The sequence below is a fragment of the Nuphar pumila genome, chromosome 2 (genome assembly GCF_984573655.1).
Source record: "Nuphar pumila chromosome 2, dmNupPumi1.hap1.1, whole genome shotgun sequence".
NCBI classification, from domain to species: Eukaryota; Viridiplantae; Streptophyta; class Magnoliopsida; order Nymphaeales; family Nymphaeaceae; genus Nuphar; species Nuphar pumila.
Window position 1 is genome coordinate 72,759,785 of NC_143250.1, and position 17,497 is coordinate 72,777,281.

Consider the following 17,497-nt stretch of genomic DNA (forward strand, 5'->3'; position numbering starts at 1 on the left):
TAAGATTATTGTATCTTGTACCGTGCCTCGTAATTTACTTGCTTTTGCATAAACCACAAGTTTGATTTTTCAAAGACATGCTGGGTGTCAACATTGGCCCGTAGAGGCTTCACGTCACAGAGGATGCTCCTTTACAAAATGATGGCGTTGATTGTGGCATCTTTGTGATAAAGTATATTGAAGCAATATACTATGGACAAGCACCAGAATTCACCGTTATATGTTGTACACTTAAACATTATTTATTAACCTATATTATTGATTACTACATTTTTATATTGTTCTCATTTTTTATTTTTATTTTTTCATGATGATATATCTGGATTCCGCAAAGAACTATGCGAGGAATTAAAGGATTTTCTAGTTGAGGATGATACAAAAACTCATACTGCAAGATTACTTAGAAAGCTACGAAAAACGTGAGGCCTCCAGGAGTAAGAGAAAGTCATTTTAAATGTCTATCTGTTCTCAAGGATAATGTGAAGATGGTTACATTCTACTGCTGAAAGAGAGAGAGAGAGCAATTTTTGGTTCAACTTTTAATTTCCAATTTTTTTGTGTACAGACATTTATAACAAATTTTGTAAAACTGTGTACAAAATTCACATTATATAAATTGTTAATATCGATTTGTAATATATTATACTGAATTGTTGTATATAGATTTGTAAGATATTATGTTTTTTCTAATGTCGATTTGTGAGATATTGTTTGGTTGTTAATATCGATTTGTAATATATTATGCTCAATTGTTGTATATTGATGTGTAAGATATTATGTGTTTTCTAGTGTCGATTTTTACGATATTTGTAGTATGATTTCTATTGTAGAATTACAAAGAATTATAACATTACAACACAGAATTATCGTTTAGCATTTTGTAGCATGAAAATGCCACTGATTTACTTTTACGAGCTATGTTCCTATCACGATTTACATAATGATTGATAAAAGTCTAAAACGATTTGCATAAACATTGACCGTGCAATTTTACCATGATTTGTACTCATGCACAGTGCGATTTTTATTCAGATGTGACCGACATAGACGTCATTGTGTAAATCGTTATACCATTACGATTTACATAATGTCATCTGTCTTTTAGACAATGAGCTTTGTCTAATTGAATGACACGTACCATCGTGATTTACACAATGACGTATAAAGACTATATGCTATCGTGATTTGCTTTTACGAGCAATGTTTGTCAACGAAGGGTGAACATTACAAGCCTTTGTTCATCGCATATATCGCTAATTTCTTTTGCGATTTTCATTCACGTAGGGTGAGCATCACAACGATTTATGAACAGTACACGTCTCTAATCGCTTATTGGTTTTTCATTGATAAAGGCGAACAATATAAGCCTTTGTATACAACATACATCACTAATCCCTTTTGCGATTTATAAGATATTATGTGTTTTTGAGTATCAATTTGTGAGATATAGTTTTGTTAATATCAATTTGTAAGATATTATGAATTACAACAAAGAATTATAACATTACAACACAAAATTATCTATTTACAACAAAGAATTATAGAATTACAACAAAGAATTATCGATTTACAACAAAGAATTATAGAACTACAACAAAGAATTATAGAATGCTAAACATTACAACGATTTGTAAGATATGAAAGTTAAATGCTACAACTATTTTGAAGCTAAAGAATTAACACGTGATTCCTGTATTGCGTTGCTCGCTTTTGAATTGAACAGAGTCTGTCATAAAACAAAATAACATTAGACACTACATTAATTTCAACAAGAAATGCTAACATCCTCTCAAAATTGTTACATACCAAAAGACTTGTCATACTCATGCCACTGTTCCACTCAAACAGGTCAGGTGGATTGCATGTTACAACATTGTAGTGCACGTCTGTATGGTATTGCTACATGTTGAAAATTACACAAGTTAGATATTAATAGGTTGCACGTAATACAATTTACATGGAAAGCAATATACTATATTACATACATGTTCATGCGAAGAGCTTGGTTACTTAGGGGTTGGTTGTTTCTTAGACATTTTCTTGCCAACCAATTTCAGTGCACCCTTTGTCCTCTGACGACTGCGATCAGAGGTAGGTTTCCTTTTGATACACTTTGCTAGGTGAATATTCCTATCATAATCTACAACATTTACTCCTGACTTGTCGAAGATGATGTTTACGCTTCGGCCCAACTTTTCACAAGGGTCAAGAGAAGCATGATTTTCACCTATGTTGTTCAATCTCATTTTCTTAGATTGGTCTTCACGAGCTGCAACAGACTCATGGTAAATTAACTATATTTTTTTAAGTAATTTCCTTGACACGTTTTTCATTTATACATAGGCTTTTCGCTTTTTGATGCTAAATCTGCAACATACAAAAGTGTCCTACATAGTTGTTGGTAACAAGAGGCTATATGGCACTTCTCATCAACACTAGATGAACTGACATTATTTGTCTCTAGCAGTTCAATCTTTGTTTGTCTCGTCCATCTTCGCATTATATATGACTCAGGTATTTCTTGTATCTTCTCTTGATTAAGTGCCTTTAACGCATGGCGACATAAAATACCTTTGAATTCAAACATTTTGCACGTACATTCAACTATTTCGTTGTCAACATTATATGTAACATGTGCTTCTTGCCTTTTTAAATACTCTTCGCCATCCTATACAACATGGTATTTGTGCACATTCCCATATTACATACGTCCTTTTTATGTTGCAATTCATGACCTACATAACTTCCTTCTTAGTCTATTCAAATACAGTTAGTGTATACAGATCTGTAGGTCACATCAATATTTTCATGCCCAAAGTTATAGGGCAAGTGTTGAAGCATTTCACATCTTATTCAAGCTCATTCTGTCTAATACCGTCTACAAATAATTCATATTGTTTCATGAAACGTAACATTGTTAAACATGAATACAATGTTTTTTTCAGTGTGGCATGCATATATTCAGCTCTTTGTGTACTTATCATACCTGCACAAAAGTATTGTCTTCCATATGACAATGCCCACTTCTCTTTGTCTGCATATAAATGTTGTAACCACACACAGTCTTCAAGGTCGTACATCTGAATCGTTTGCTCCCAATCAGACATAAATGTGACATCATTTATGCTCTCAAGTATACACTGTCTAAACTTTTTATCAAACCCTGTCTTCTGATTAAAAAATGTGTCTTATGTTCTTTGTTGCATTTTGAAAGATATGCCACAAACATAGGCGATGATGTGCATATGGCCATACATGAGACACTGCAGCTGCAATTGCATGATCACCATCTGTAAGTACAACTCCAGGGTGTTTCTCATTCATTGCCTGTGTAAATACTCTGAACAACCACTCAAAGGTTTCCTTGGTCTGGTCATACAAAAAAGCACCGCCTAATATGCAACTCCGTGAGTGATGGTTCACTCCAACAAACTACGCAAATGACCACTATAATGTATTAATCTTCACAGTCGTATAAAAAATAAGCACATCATTGAAGTATTCATAATCCACTATTGACTTTGAAACTGCCCAGTACATATTCACAGCATACCCATCTTCATCCAATTGCATTGCACTAAAGAAACCAGGGTCAATGTCTGATTTTTTTTAGGTAATCAACCAAAGAACATATTTCTCTATTCTTCATGTTTTCTGACCTCTTCCTTCTCAAGTGGTTTCTTAGATCCATAGGTGTGAATGATATATTCTCGCGGCCACCATCTACGTGCACGCAGAAATTGTATGTCTTGGTGCAATGCCGGCGGTATCAGTTATTTCAACAATTGCAGCATGCACTGTAGTTACTTTACGATGTGACCTTAACATAGGAATCATAAATGAAGTGGCTAATTCATGGTTATGATCATTGATTAAAGTATGAACTACATATTTCCCATTTGGAAGTCTTCTTAACACCATTCTCGCTGGACAGCCGCATCTTGAATCTGGCTTGCTCCTTGTTGGATTTCCACTTGACTTCTTTCAACCTTGCTTTAAACAAACATATGCATTTCTCACCACGACACTCCGCATTTTTTGTCCTAGAATACCTTCTAACACTGAAGCAAAATTTTAAGACATAACCATTGTAAAATTTGTATGCAGTTTCCTTGTTATTAAACCGCATTCCCTCTACGGGAACAGAGTCAAGTGTACTATCATGTAGACTTGAGGTGCCTGCACCTTTGTTAAGTGCACTGTCATGATCGTCTACCTCATTATCGAATCACAATTTGTCTGCTGGAATATTCAAGTCAAGATTGAATACAATGCCTGCACCCTTCTTATCACGTGCATCATTAGTGCACATATTCAATTTTTTAGGTGCGTTGATAGTACGAATGTCTATTGCTCCATGACTTCTCAATGATTGAGATACATTATCTTCATTGCAACTAGTTGATATGCTCAACACTGTCATGTGCAAAATATCAGTTTGCGTTAGCCAACACATACATTTACTACGATTTATTCAAGATGCATCTAACAATGGCTACCGATTAGTTAAGCATAATAGCTTAGAAATCGATATTAACAAACAACACCATATTTAACAAATCGATACTTGAAAACACATAATATCTTACAAATTGATATATGACAATTCAGCATAATATATTACAAATCGATAGTAACAAATAAAACAATATCTCACAAATCCATAATGGAAAATACATAATATCTTACAAATATATATACGACAATCCAGTATAATATATTACATATCGATATTAAAAAACAAAACAATACCTGAAAAATCGACAATAGAAACCACATAATATCTTACAAATCGATATACGACAATTCAGCACAATATATTACAAATCGATATTAACAAACAAAACAATATCTCACAAATCATTACTAGAAAACACATAATAGCTTGTAAATCGACATACAACAATTCAACATAATATTACAAATCAATATCAACAAATAAAACAATATTTCACAAATTGACACTAGAAAACACATAATATCTTACAAATCGATATACGATAATTCAACATAATATATTATAAACAAAACAATATCTCACAAATCAATATATATGTTACTACAACCATAATTTGTGTTATATTGCATATACTGAGTGAATGGACGATACCGGATGGGGTAGAGGCCCTTGCTCGCATCTGTAACCAAGCATTCTTGTCAAAAGGTCCTAGCGTCTTATAAATGTTTTCAAGTTTCCAATTGTTGAAACGATAAAATTTACCTGGAATAACAAAACAATGCTTTAATGACACTCACAGTGACATGCATTCTTCAACAATAGCACAATGACATGGAAAGATACTCACGACACTTTAATGACACTTGTTGGAATGTTGTGCTTCATTGTTTTTTTCATACTGCCTAACGAAAATGAAGAAGAAGAGAAGATTGTAAAAAGAGATGGCCGACAAATCTCCTTGACGCCTACCAATGATCAAACCAGTAGTTCGATTTATAGTTATTTCTACGAGGTAGGAATGAACCAGGAAAAGTTTTCTATCCAATGTTTTTCTTTGCTTTTCCCTCTCCTCTTCCTGCTCCTCTTTCTTTTGCTTTTGTTTTTAGCTTGAGCTACAACATAGGCAGAAGGCAGAACGTGCATATGTATATACAAGGAGCGGTTCCCATGTCAATCTCATGGGAGAACATTTCTGTCTATCGTATCATTATCTATTTTTATATGTTATTTTATTATAAAGTTATCGTGAGCAATATTGTCATGTAAATTATCATGGGTCCCAAGATATTCCAAAGTACAGATAAAGGAACACGCAAATTTGTGTTTATGGGAGAACACCCAACACCGTCACATATGAAGGGTTATATGAGTTTGGACTTATTCTAAAAGTGTGAAGGAGCATGATCATGCCCTTCTTAAGCACCCCAGAATTTATGCTCGCATAAAGGAGACCCCTCACTGTCCACCCATCCCCAACTTTATTCCATTTTGCTCCTGTACGAATTTCTGCGACGTGGGTACCTCTCCTTTCTCTTTATTTCGACCTTCATGCGCTTCAATTTAAGGTACGTGTCATCGATACCCGCTATTTGATGCAAATTAATCGATTATCCTTGATTTTCCTCGTGTGGGTGGTGCATATTTTTGCCATTTGATATATAATTTTGATCGTCGCAGCCTCGCTCATGGCGAGGAACACTTCTAATCGCCACCATCATTGTGATTTGGTTGACTGGTCCGGAATTTGTTCTTGTTTGTGAATTAACAGTTGGCTTTGGGTCGTTGTTGGCAATTTATTGTTTTTGTTGATGTTTCTCAAAAACATGAAAGATGGGTTAGTTCTTGACCAGTGGTTTCTATGTTCCGTTAATTGTGTATCTTATTCTACCATTCGTGAACTTTTCACAATAATGCTACCGTTTAATGGCTTCAAGATGGCCGCTACTTGATGCCTGTCGTCAATGCCTTGGAATGGAGTGAGATAAAGGTCCTTAATATTCAGCCATGAAACTGGCAAATATTTATACGCCTGCTAAGTTTCATCAGTAATGCATTCCATATTCTGTCGTTCATCTTCTTACTCCATGAAATTTCACCACCCTAAACCATTGTAATGATGTGGCTGCCTGCAATTCAGAAAGTGGTGCCCTTTCTTTTCTATAGAGTAGAATTGTACAAACTTATTCTCCTGCACAAGTCAAAAGTAAATGGTAGAAGATTACAAGCTTAATTTCCCGAACTAATAAACTGTAAATGGTTTAAGTTAAACTATTGGCCTGTTGTCTAGAATTTCGACACCATTCAAAGCATGGGTTTGAATTTCACATCAACTAGATCTTTTGGCACTATTTTAGTGTTATGAGTTTGAGATTGTGCTGGAAAATGATGAGGGAAATTGATTTTTCCTTTTTGAGTTTTTTTTTTCCTTTTGAATATTGAGGGTGACTGATTTTTTTTTTAGTATATGCATAGAAAGTATTGGCTCCCTCCTAGGAGTATCATGCTATTGGTCCATCTCACTCTTTGACACAGTTCAGACACCAAATAGGCAGAAAGCAGCTTCATGGCTGCAGAAAATAGAGGTGGCATCATGCATCTAAAGCCCACTCTCGCCCCATTATTTTAGGTTATTTAGGTTGGGGATTTAGTTTGGCATGACTCCAACTCTGCATGGACAGAAATTAGTATCCCTGGTGGTTAAATTAAAACCATTGATCTCTCTTGTCAGCCTCATCATTGCTGGAAATGTGCCAAAAAGGGAGAGAAGGATTGTAAATTTGCTCTGTGTGCATGTGTCTGCATGTGCTTGCATCTTAGTTTAGGTTGTTTGATCTTAGATGTCTTGTACACATGCATCAGCTAATATAGTTTGCTATAGAGACATGATTTGGATGCTAGGTGCTTCACATTAGAGAGACAGAACCTGGTTCTTTGTGTGTATCTGTAGTGTAATTTGTAGGCATATTTCTGTCTTTCATTCTTTACTTTATGATACTTAGTTTGAAGGTGAGAAGGAGACATTGATGAAACAGAGTGAGAGGATATCGGACAGCTGGAATCACCAGGCTATCAGAGCAAGAAGACAAGCTTTCCTAGAACTGCCATAGATAGTGATTTTACAGTCATTTTACCATATCCTTGTATTGTACTTGGATTTGTTGGCATTTTAGGCCTCATATATTTGTTCTTCAGCTGTTAAAAACTTAAAATCACCACCAAAGAAAAGACATTATGGCTATATAGTAGACAGAAATGAAAGACATCAAAAGAGGGATGTGGTGACTATGATGGAAGAACGGGAGGTAGCAAATCTAAGAACTTGTTATCAATGATGAATTTGGTCTAGCCTAGCTGCTGCATAAATGTTGTTATGTTCTTGAAGAACAATGATTGATATAAAATTTTCAAGATGCTTAACTCAGTCATATGTGGCTTATTCTCTCTTCTGTGATAGAAAATCTGCAATTGTTGGTAACTCTTACTTGGAGGAAAATTATTCAGTTGCCTTAATCCCCCTTTCACGTCCAGCGTGTGTTTCTGGCTAAGGACTGGGAAAATCTTTCTCCTGCGTTTGTGGGTTGAATTGGCACTATTGAAACTGAAACTTTTTCAGAAGTGCAAATTTTACTTAGTTATGACCAAGTGAAGAGACAACAAATGTTTCAGTTGCTCATGGATTTGAGGCAGGAGGTTGAGCATGTTAAAGCTGCCATCTCAACTGATGTACTTGGAAAATCACTAAATGAGGTTATGGTTCAGCTTATTCTTGAGGCTTGAGGTGACCCATGTTAGGTCTTTTTTTTGTGCAGTGGTATATGGGATGGATATTCTCTGTTAGTGTTTGTTGGCTAGGTGGTACTATAAGATTGCTACTAAATCTTTGGTTTTATATGCTGGTTTCTCTTGTACTTATTAAATTATTTTTTTGCTGCTCCATGAAAGTTGGGCATATGGATACAGTTGCATTGCATGTGTAGGTGCTGCTTCGTGTTCTATTGGTTCATACGATGATGTTGTCCTCTATTAGTAGTGTGTATAACTGCACCTTTGGTTGTGTCAGAGATACCTACTACTTTAAGACTTCTTCATTAGGTTGATAAGCACTTCCGCGTTCCTTTTTTCTTTGGATATGTCTGGTACCTTCTCTTATCTCCTGGATTTATGATTTGTGCCTTCTGGAATTCAGGTGCTTTGTTGTACTCACCCGTGTTGACTATCATTTGCATTATTGTGTTTAAATTTCTCAATCTTGTCCTGCTTGCTGTTTAAAAGTGCTAGAATAAGATAGTGAGATCTGCGATGTGCCTTTATAAAATAGATTCTACTGTTAGATTTTACATTTTAATAGATCATATAATAGTTTCCTCTCTGAAAATATAGAAGAGAGGTGTCTGAGAAAAAGAAAATTATATTACAGGTAATACAATTACAAATAAATGATCAAAAGGGTGGCATGTGCCACAGAGTCAGGAGTTCCTATCCTGAATCAAACAACTTTGTCTTCTCACCGTTCTCATCGTTGATGGTAAATAAAATGTTCAGTCAGAGCAGTTCATTACAAACAAAAAAGAATCAAGCACATTGCATGCATACTTATTATTAGATTCTGGGACAGATGGGAACACCTTCTTTATATGACCCAAATGACCATATAATACGCTTTACTAATGTGCGTTGTGAGTGAGCTGAATTTACTTATTTTCTGCTAGGTTTTCAAGTTGAAAAACAACATTGCTGAAGATATACAGGTGCATGGCCATTCTTCAGAAAAATGTGGCACGAATAATTGAACTTTTTTCTCGCAACTCTTCTTTGTATGATTTGATTCAACTTTTGTTTGATTGAATTTGTTTATGTGGATTTGATTGTGATGTGCCTCATTAAACTCATTATTGAACATGCGTGTTGTTTCATCTGGTTCCTCAACACTGCTTATCCTAGTGAGTTCTCTTTGAAACAAGGGGCAATCCAGCTCTGTTGGTGCTATTCATATTCATTTGGTGCCTGATGTGCAAAGATTCCACCAATTAATATGATTCAAATTTCTGCTTGCAGCCTAAAAATACTTGGATAAAGTAATTATATCTGCCTGTTATTTTAAGCATGAAGGTGTCATTTAATAAAAAATATTAAGATGTCATTTAGCAATTTTGGATTGCACACTATTTTATTCTTCCAATTTCAGCTAGGCGATGCTGAGAAACGTGGCACTGCTAATATACCACGTGGAAATACTCTTAGGATGTGGTCGTTTGGGTTGTTTTGCTGGTCTCTTTGAAGTTAAATGTGCAGTTACTCTTGACTGTGAGGCCAATTCATGGTTTCTTTTATATGTGTTATTTAAATGACAAGAGAGAAGCTTCTGTTACTTTCTAGAGTTATTGATTTGGTTCTTTTACTATTTTTGAGGAAGCTAATAGTGGATAATTGATGTGTTCTCTCTTATAATTTTGTTCTTTCATCATTGTTAAATAAAATAATGATCCATTTCTTGGCCTCACTTTTTTTCAGGTTTTATGCGTTTGTCATGGCCCTCATGGCTGAGATGCACTCTTTCTGTGCAAATTTATTGGTAACATGCATGTACGGCATGCTTGAGGAAATCAGATAACCATATAACTAATAATTTGCAGAATATCTAGCTTTCAAGATGGCCAGAAAGGGAAACATGCTGAGAACTGGCATATTCCAAAATGGAACGATTCATAACTATCCAGTCTCAAAGACTACACTGCCGTCAGAAAATAAAGAAATGGTGCATGAAGCTACGGTCCTCGACCCTGAGGTGCTTCCAGGTGGTAACTGTCAATGTAGGTCAAGTAGTCCATTCATCGATCAACTAGAGAAAACTGTAATATCTGGAGCTCGTAAAAGAAATCAGACAAAACCTAACAAAAGAGATTACAAGGAAAAACCTAAGGCTGATACAACTTCAAGTTCTGCACCATCTCCTATTCTGAAGGATCCCAGTGAAAATATTGCACATACAGCTGAATTTAGTGAAACTAAGGATGTGAATGGTGTTGAAACAGGTGGTGTTGAGAAATCTGAAGGCTGTTCTAGATTCACTGGCCCTGGTAGTGCTGTTGCAAATTTGATGGGAAAATTAGGCCTTTCTGATATGATGGATGGTAGGAGTTTGACAGATTCAGCTGTTATTGTTTTGGATAAAGCAAGAAGGTGGCTTCAAAGGCAGAAGTTTTGGGTCTCAACATTAATGACCTACTTCTTGAAGGCCCATAATTATGTAACTCAAAAGACCAGATATGCATATCCGATTCTCTTGAGATGGCTCCAGGATGTTGGGAAGTTGATTCTACTTGTGTCTTTGGTTTGGTTGGACTGCATTCTTCGTGGCATTGATTCTATTTTTCGGTTGGGAACATCTTCATTTTTCATAATTCTCTGGTGCAGTATATTTGCTTTTTCTTCGATGATAGGAATCATAAATTTGCTTATGATCTTGGTAGGTTTTACATCTTTGTTCTCTAATTTCCCATTTTCTCTTTTTAAGCTTCTTTCATTTGGATGCTTGTTAACTCTATGTGACATCTTAGATTTGCCAATGGAACCGAAAACATTCTGAGACTGTTGCATATTCAGAATTTCTTTGTAAAGTTAAACAAAATAATGGTTGTTCATGTAGTGTTTATGATTTTGAAATAAAATATATGCGATAAGCTGATTTTATGCTTTTATAGGAATCATTCTTTAAGCAAGATTCATATGCTTGAAGACATTCACTTTTTATTGTTATATATTTCTGAAGCTTGCTTCAAATTCCTAAAAGTTCTCTTGCTTCTGCTTCCAGCGGACATGTATTACACGTTGGAACGTGGTATTCATATTTGAATTCATTAACTTATGCTCATTTTTCATTTTTCATTTTTCTTTTTAGGCAAGCTTACATTAACAAGTCTTGTCTAAATCTGCGACGAACAATTTGAAAACATGAGGAGTTCCCGAGTAAAAAACATCAAAAAGGTAAAAAAAAGCCTTCTGCAGCTTTCACTTAGACATTGTAAACGCTCAGGAATCCGACCACAAGAAAGTGCATTCTGGCCAAGTGAGTCAGATCCAAATTAGATCACTGGGAAAAGTGTTATTTTATCTCTAGTTCTGTAGTGTCCTCAAAGTCATCAGCAGCCCCTGTTTCCAACATCTACTTGTGAAGTCTTCTTCAATAGGCAGTGATGTCTGGGTAGGGGAGCATGTACCATTGATTTCACTCTTTATATCTTGGAAGTTTGGCCATAATATGCATGTCATAAATATGCATTACTTGGCCAAAGCAAAGGATTCCTATAGACTGCTTCTTATCTAATCGTGACTGGATGCAACATTCTGAAGCATAGTCACAAATATCAGTATCATCTATATCTCGGCGAGGCTATTTCTCATGATATTAAGGTTTGGTGATAAATCTCGGGGCTTAAAAAATATAAAAAAATAACAAAACTAAAAAAATATCATGTTTAGACAAAAAATACATAAATGATAAAGGAAATAAGTAAAAAATGTAAAAGAAAGAAGAAAAACATATAAAAGGTAAAAAATAAATAAAAACAGTAAAACTAATTGACAATATCATGAGAATATCACAATATTGGCTTTTTCCCAAAGGTAGTTTCACAATTTTCTGGGTCTTAGATTTTTCTATAGCTTCTAATTCTAAATTTATGTCTTCTACCAACTTCAGATAATCCTTGGTTTGACCATAAGTTTTGGGTTCAAAGCATAGTCACCTATATTGTTCAAGGTAATTTCTCGGCGAGGGTTTTTTTTGGAGAGATTTTCAAAAGTGTGTATTTCTTGAGAAAATTTTGGAAGATTAAAAAAATTAAAAAATACAAATAATAACAAAAAAAGATAATAAAATAATAAGTTTCACATTATTTTTCTTCCTAAACGAGTTTTATATGGTTTTAAAAATATAAAAGAAAAAAAAGAAAATACAAACTTAAAATATTAAAAAAGAGTTTTTCCCAAAAATATCATGATATTATCATCATATTTTGACTTTTGATGATATCGAGATATTCCCTTTAATATTGGCTACCTTGAAATGACCAATATTAAAATAATATTTTCAAAATATCGCCGATATAGGTGACAATGGTTCAAAGTAAGAATATATACGGGCCAAACAAGCTCTATGTTGTGGAGAAAAGATTCATAGGACACAAACCTATTAGGAGGTCTTGTCTTGCTCTATTTGAGAGAAACTTTCTAAAACACTAGGTTGATTTTTAGGAGCTTCAACTTCTATAGTATCATTTTCATTATTTTCTTGGTTATCAATTGGAGATTCCAAATTAGCAACATTCTCATCACTACTAAGCATATCAATTTGAACATCATCAACATTTTCTTTAGGCAATAAATCCAAAAGAAATTAATACTCAATATCTTTATTAGGCATATTGGAATCAAAGTAGTTTTTTTTTTCAATAAAATAAACATTTCTTAAAACATATAATTTATTATTTTTAAGATCATAACACCTAAATCTTTTTTATTTTCAGCATAACCAACAAAATCCCAAGCAATGGCTTTAGGTGAGAGTTTGTCCCTCTTTTCAGTCAAAACAAAGCATTTGCAACAAAAAATCCTCAACCTATTGCAATATGGTTGAATAGTAAAAAGTTTTTTATTAAGGGTAATATTTTTCAAGAATGAAGATGGCATTCTATTTATAAGATAAATAACTGTAAGGGCAGCCTTAGCCCTTTTTGGCACATTGTTTTAAATCAAGAGTTCTAGCAATTTCTATATTGTGCCTATGTTTATGTTATGCTAAACCATTTTGCTGAGGAGTGTTGGGACAAGACCTTTGTTGAAAAATACCATTTAAATCAAGGTAGTTTTTAAAATTGTTTGAAAGATATTCTCCTCCTGCGCCAGTACAAAAAATAGATATGTTGGAATTAAATTGATTTTTAACTATAGCATGATTTTTTTTTAAAATGATGGAAAACTTCTAATTTATGCCCAAGAAAATATATCCAAGTATATCTAGAGAAATCATTCATAAAAATAACATAATATGAGAATCGTTCTTTGGAGTCTATGGGCGCGGGAACCCAAACATCCGAATGCACTAATTCAAAGATTCATGAGAAAACAAAAGGTAGAGATTTCAATTTTTCAAAAATACAATCAATACAATTAAGATTTTCATCTTTACAAAAAATTTTTAGACATGAAAAATGAGGTAATTTAAATACACTGGGATGCCCTGATCTTTTATGTCAAATTTCTAAATCTCTATGTTTGGCAATATTACAAAAGTTTTTGGATTGTTCAATAAAGTCCATGTAGTAGAAGCTTATTTCTCTATGGCCTTGCCTAATCAGCTTCCCTGACCGTCAATCCTACACCTGACAACCCTTCAATGAGAAGGAAACATCACACCCATGGTTTGAAAATTCGAGAAACTGAAAGAATGTTTATATTTAATTTTGATATATGCCTAACATTTGAAACAACAAAATTTTGAGTTTTCAAGAGTTTTGTTAGTATTTTCTGTCTTTTATATGTAAAGAGGTTCCATCAGCCGTAGAAACAAACGAATCATATGAATTGATGCGATACTAAAAAAAAGTTTATCATTTGGAGTCGTTTGAAAAAAAGCTCTCAAATCCAAATGCCAAGAATTCATATCGGGAGGAGAAGAAGTGGAGTCTGTGGCATCGGTAGTGGTGGATGAAGCCTTAAGAAGCGATTAAAGTGCCTCCACCAATTATGACAAGGAGAAGGATCCAATGCTTTTGGAGCCATCATCGAGTCTATTCTTTTGTCCTTGGGAAGGAACCAAAACCGATCTATTTTTGTCCATTTTCTTTAATTTGGGGCAATAGGGTTTGATGTGCCTTGGTTTTCTATGAAAGCGACAAATGATCTTTTTTTCTTCCCATCATCATCTTGTTGATACTTGCCAAAGTGTGGAGGTTTGAGGTTTATAAGTTTGGACATTGGAACCGAGCCTAGATATGACCAACATGGTTTCCTTAGTTTTTTTAGTTACATAAAAGATTTGAGTCTTGTTTCCTCCATACACACTTCCGCCAAGACCTCATAAAGAGAAAAAGTCTCACGATGATGTATGATGGTAATATGAACTTGCTCATATTCAGGTCTCAATCCTTTAATGAATTGAAAGAATTGTTCTTGAATATACTTTTTCCATTGTTTAGTCATTGGGCGTGTCCCATATAGGATATGTCTTGCAATATTGTCTCATAATTTTTTTAGTTTTCTACAATACTTTCTAACAGTTTGATTACCTTTCTCGCATGAGTGTATCTTGTCTCTAAGCTCCCACAAATAAGCGACATTCTTTTGGGTGTACATTCCTTTTAGAAAAGTCCATGTTTCATTAGCCCTCTTCGCGCTCAAGATATTATCCCATGGATCTTCATCCATTTATTCATGAACCAAGAAAGAACTTTAGCATGACCGATGTCTCATTCTCTCAAGGCCTCCCTATAATTGGACAATTTTCTCTTTTTCACCATCCTTCAGAGCTTCTTCAACTTCATTCACTATAGTAAGAGTAAGTTGAGGTTCTAGAGTGGAACCATCAATTAAATGCCATAATTCTTTTTCCACAAGGAATCGCTTCATAGCCGTGGCCGACATGTAGTAATTGTTCCCATCAAATTTGATAGGAACAATAACCTCCTTCTTGGCCATGGAGAATGTGGAGTAAAGAATAGACGAGGAAAGAGAGAGAAGGAAGAAGGATCAATGCTCTCTAATGTTCATAATGCTTATTCGGACACGTTGTTGGCTCTTCAACCCTTGACTGCTCGTGCGCTTGTCACAGGAAGATGACACACACGCCCCTCGTTTCCTTGGTTGCTTCTACGCCAAAGGCATTGGCATTGCTATACTATCGACTTGCTCGACTTGGCTTGTTTATACTTTTGATGTGCTAAGCATTCATGGGATATGCATAGCTCCTAATTCGCTTCCGCACTCTCTAAGGCTTACATAGCTCATCACCCCGAAGCTTCCGCGCTTCCGCACTTCCTCAAGGGTGAGTTGTGTGTTGGTCATGGTGCAAAGAGTTCGCCAGACACTCTCTTCACACAAGAAAAGGAAGGGTAACTTTTTGCCCGTGACAATTGGTACCTGAGCTTTCTCTCCAACTTAGGTCATTGTGATTGCTGCCCAAACTTGGAAGCACTTGGGAGGATGTCTGAATATGTGTTTGGTTTTTTATCCAACGTGAAGGGCAGAGAAGGGTGGTAGTGGGGGTTGCCTTCTTAGCCACGGGGATGCCGATGAATCCCTCAAAAAAGGGAAGCCTGATCCTGTGCCTGTGAGCTTGTACTCTCTTTGTACGATGACGGAGCCCAAATTGTACAAGGAGAGCCTTTATCGGAAGGGATTGGTTAGTGCCTTTTTTTGTCTGTCTGATATAGGTCGTAAGCTTAACACCAACCCAATTGAAAAGAGAGCTTCTTTTTTGAATCCCAGTCGGCTCGCTCCGAACTGGGCTTCCACTCCATTACTTGGTCAGAGTTTGCCTACCGAGTATACACCATCTCGGTTGGTGCTACCTTTGTCATCCGTTTTGGCCTCCGAGATTATATCCAATTGGGTTGGCTCTCTCATCGCCTCCCAATTTGGTTCGACTGTCTCTGCTGATATCGATAGTGTGAACGTTTCAAGTTCTTTGCATCTTTCCCCATCAGTCAATCCGTGGTAGATTGATTGGTACATGGCACACCGCGAGTGTGAGTTGTGGTAAAATTTACTACTCGAAAGTTCATCTCTTACATCGAGGGTACTTGCAACATTGTTGGAGGCAGACTATTGCTCGATTGAGTTCCATGTTCTATAAGTGACTCATTTTTTTCTCCATTCCCTATTGCTTAGAGTCGCAAGGGAGTGACCTATGCCTGTTGTTTTGCCCTTTCTGTTGTCGACAGATGTTGCTACTTGGTTGAGTGAGGCAGTATGAGATGTTTCACAAGACTTCGTGGTGATGTTCATTTCTCTAGCTGTTGGTTATTGCATAAGATGTTGCTTATTATTAGGTACCTTGGTTTGGTGGACCTTCTCTATACAACACATTAAGGGGATGCGTTCTGCTTCAGCTTGATGATCTCTTGGGCAAGTCTCGCAGGTGGAGCTTGCTCGCTTTTAGTGCTCGCGTGACAATGCGGTAAGGAGACCGCATAGCGTGATTGGCTGATTAGAGATCAGGGGCTAAGAAACAAATAACAAGATATTAAAAGGTATGGGGGCATGTAAAAGAAGAGATTTCCTCCCTTTTTTCAGTTCCTTATCGACTTACCCTTTGAGAAATAAGAGTCTACCAAGAAAGATAAAATTTATATCATTCTTAGAAAGAACAATGCATTCCTTTCGACAAAGGAACACTTGAAGGAAAGATGGTAGATTTGGGAGCATAGAAGCAAAAAAACAGAGGTTGTACAATCAAAGTCCTAAGAAAAGAGGATAAATCAAAAAGAAAAACAAAGGTGATGAAAACAATGTCACAAGCAGGCTAAAATGCTATCTTGTTGGAGATTATGATATTTTTCTAAGAGTTCTACGTGACATAATTTGCTCCAACAAGAGTGTCTAGTTAAATATCCTAATCTAAAAATATGCAAGCAAAAAGATCTAAGGTTTCACCTAGGAAAGAAAGAAAGGAAGACAAGCAGTTAAAACACATTAGCTATCCCTCTTGTCCACTAGGGAGCCTGCTTCTTTAGCCTTGTAGCAAAAGACTGTAATGAAATAGCGAAAGTGATAAAAACAATGCCACTAACGGCTTACAAGATGGCAATCACAAAAAGTGCACAAGCACAAGCCAATGCCACTAAGGGCTAAATAAGATCACACTTACAATAGGGGTTGCTCATCCAAGACCGTATGGTTGGCATACCAAGGCAAGTCAAGAGAAAGGGTCCCTATATAGGTGTTTTAGGATCTGACCCCCCACCACAAGGAGGAACCCGAAAAACCCTTAGCGGACCTACCATTTTCCAACTTCGTCATTTATTGAATCCAACTTCATGA

General features: G+C 35.7%; 1 protein-coding gene across 1 annotated transcript in view; it reads left to right on the forward strand.

Annotated features, from left to right (window-relative positions):
• Nucleotides 1–5,851: 5,851 nt before the first annotated feature.
• LOC149845750 (uncharacterized) overlaps nt 5,852–17,497 on the forward strand; it is a 128,660-nt gene continuing 117,014 nt past the window's right edge. Inside the window, exons 1-2 of the mRNA XM_089995973.1 lie at nt 5,852–6,024; nt 9,971–10,925. Of these exons, the coding sequence (XP_089852099.1) occupies nt 10,110–10,925 (816 nt within the window). The 5' untranslated portion in view covers nt 5,852–6,024; nt 9,971–10,109. The remainder of the gene's footprint in view (nt 6,025–9,970; nt 10,926–17,497) is intronic.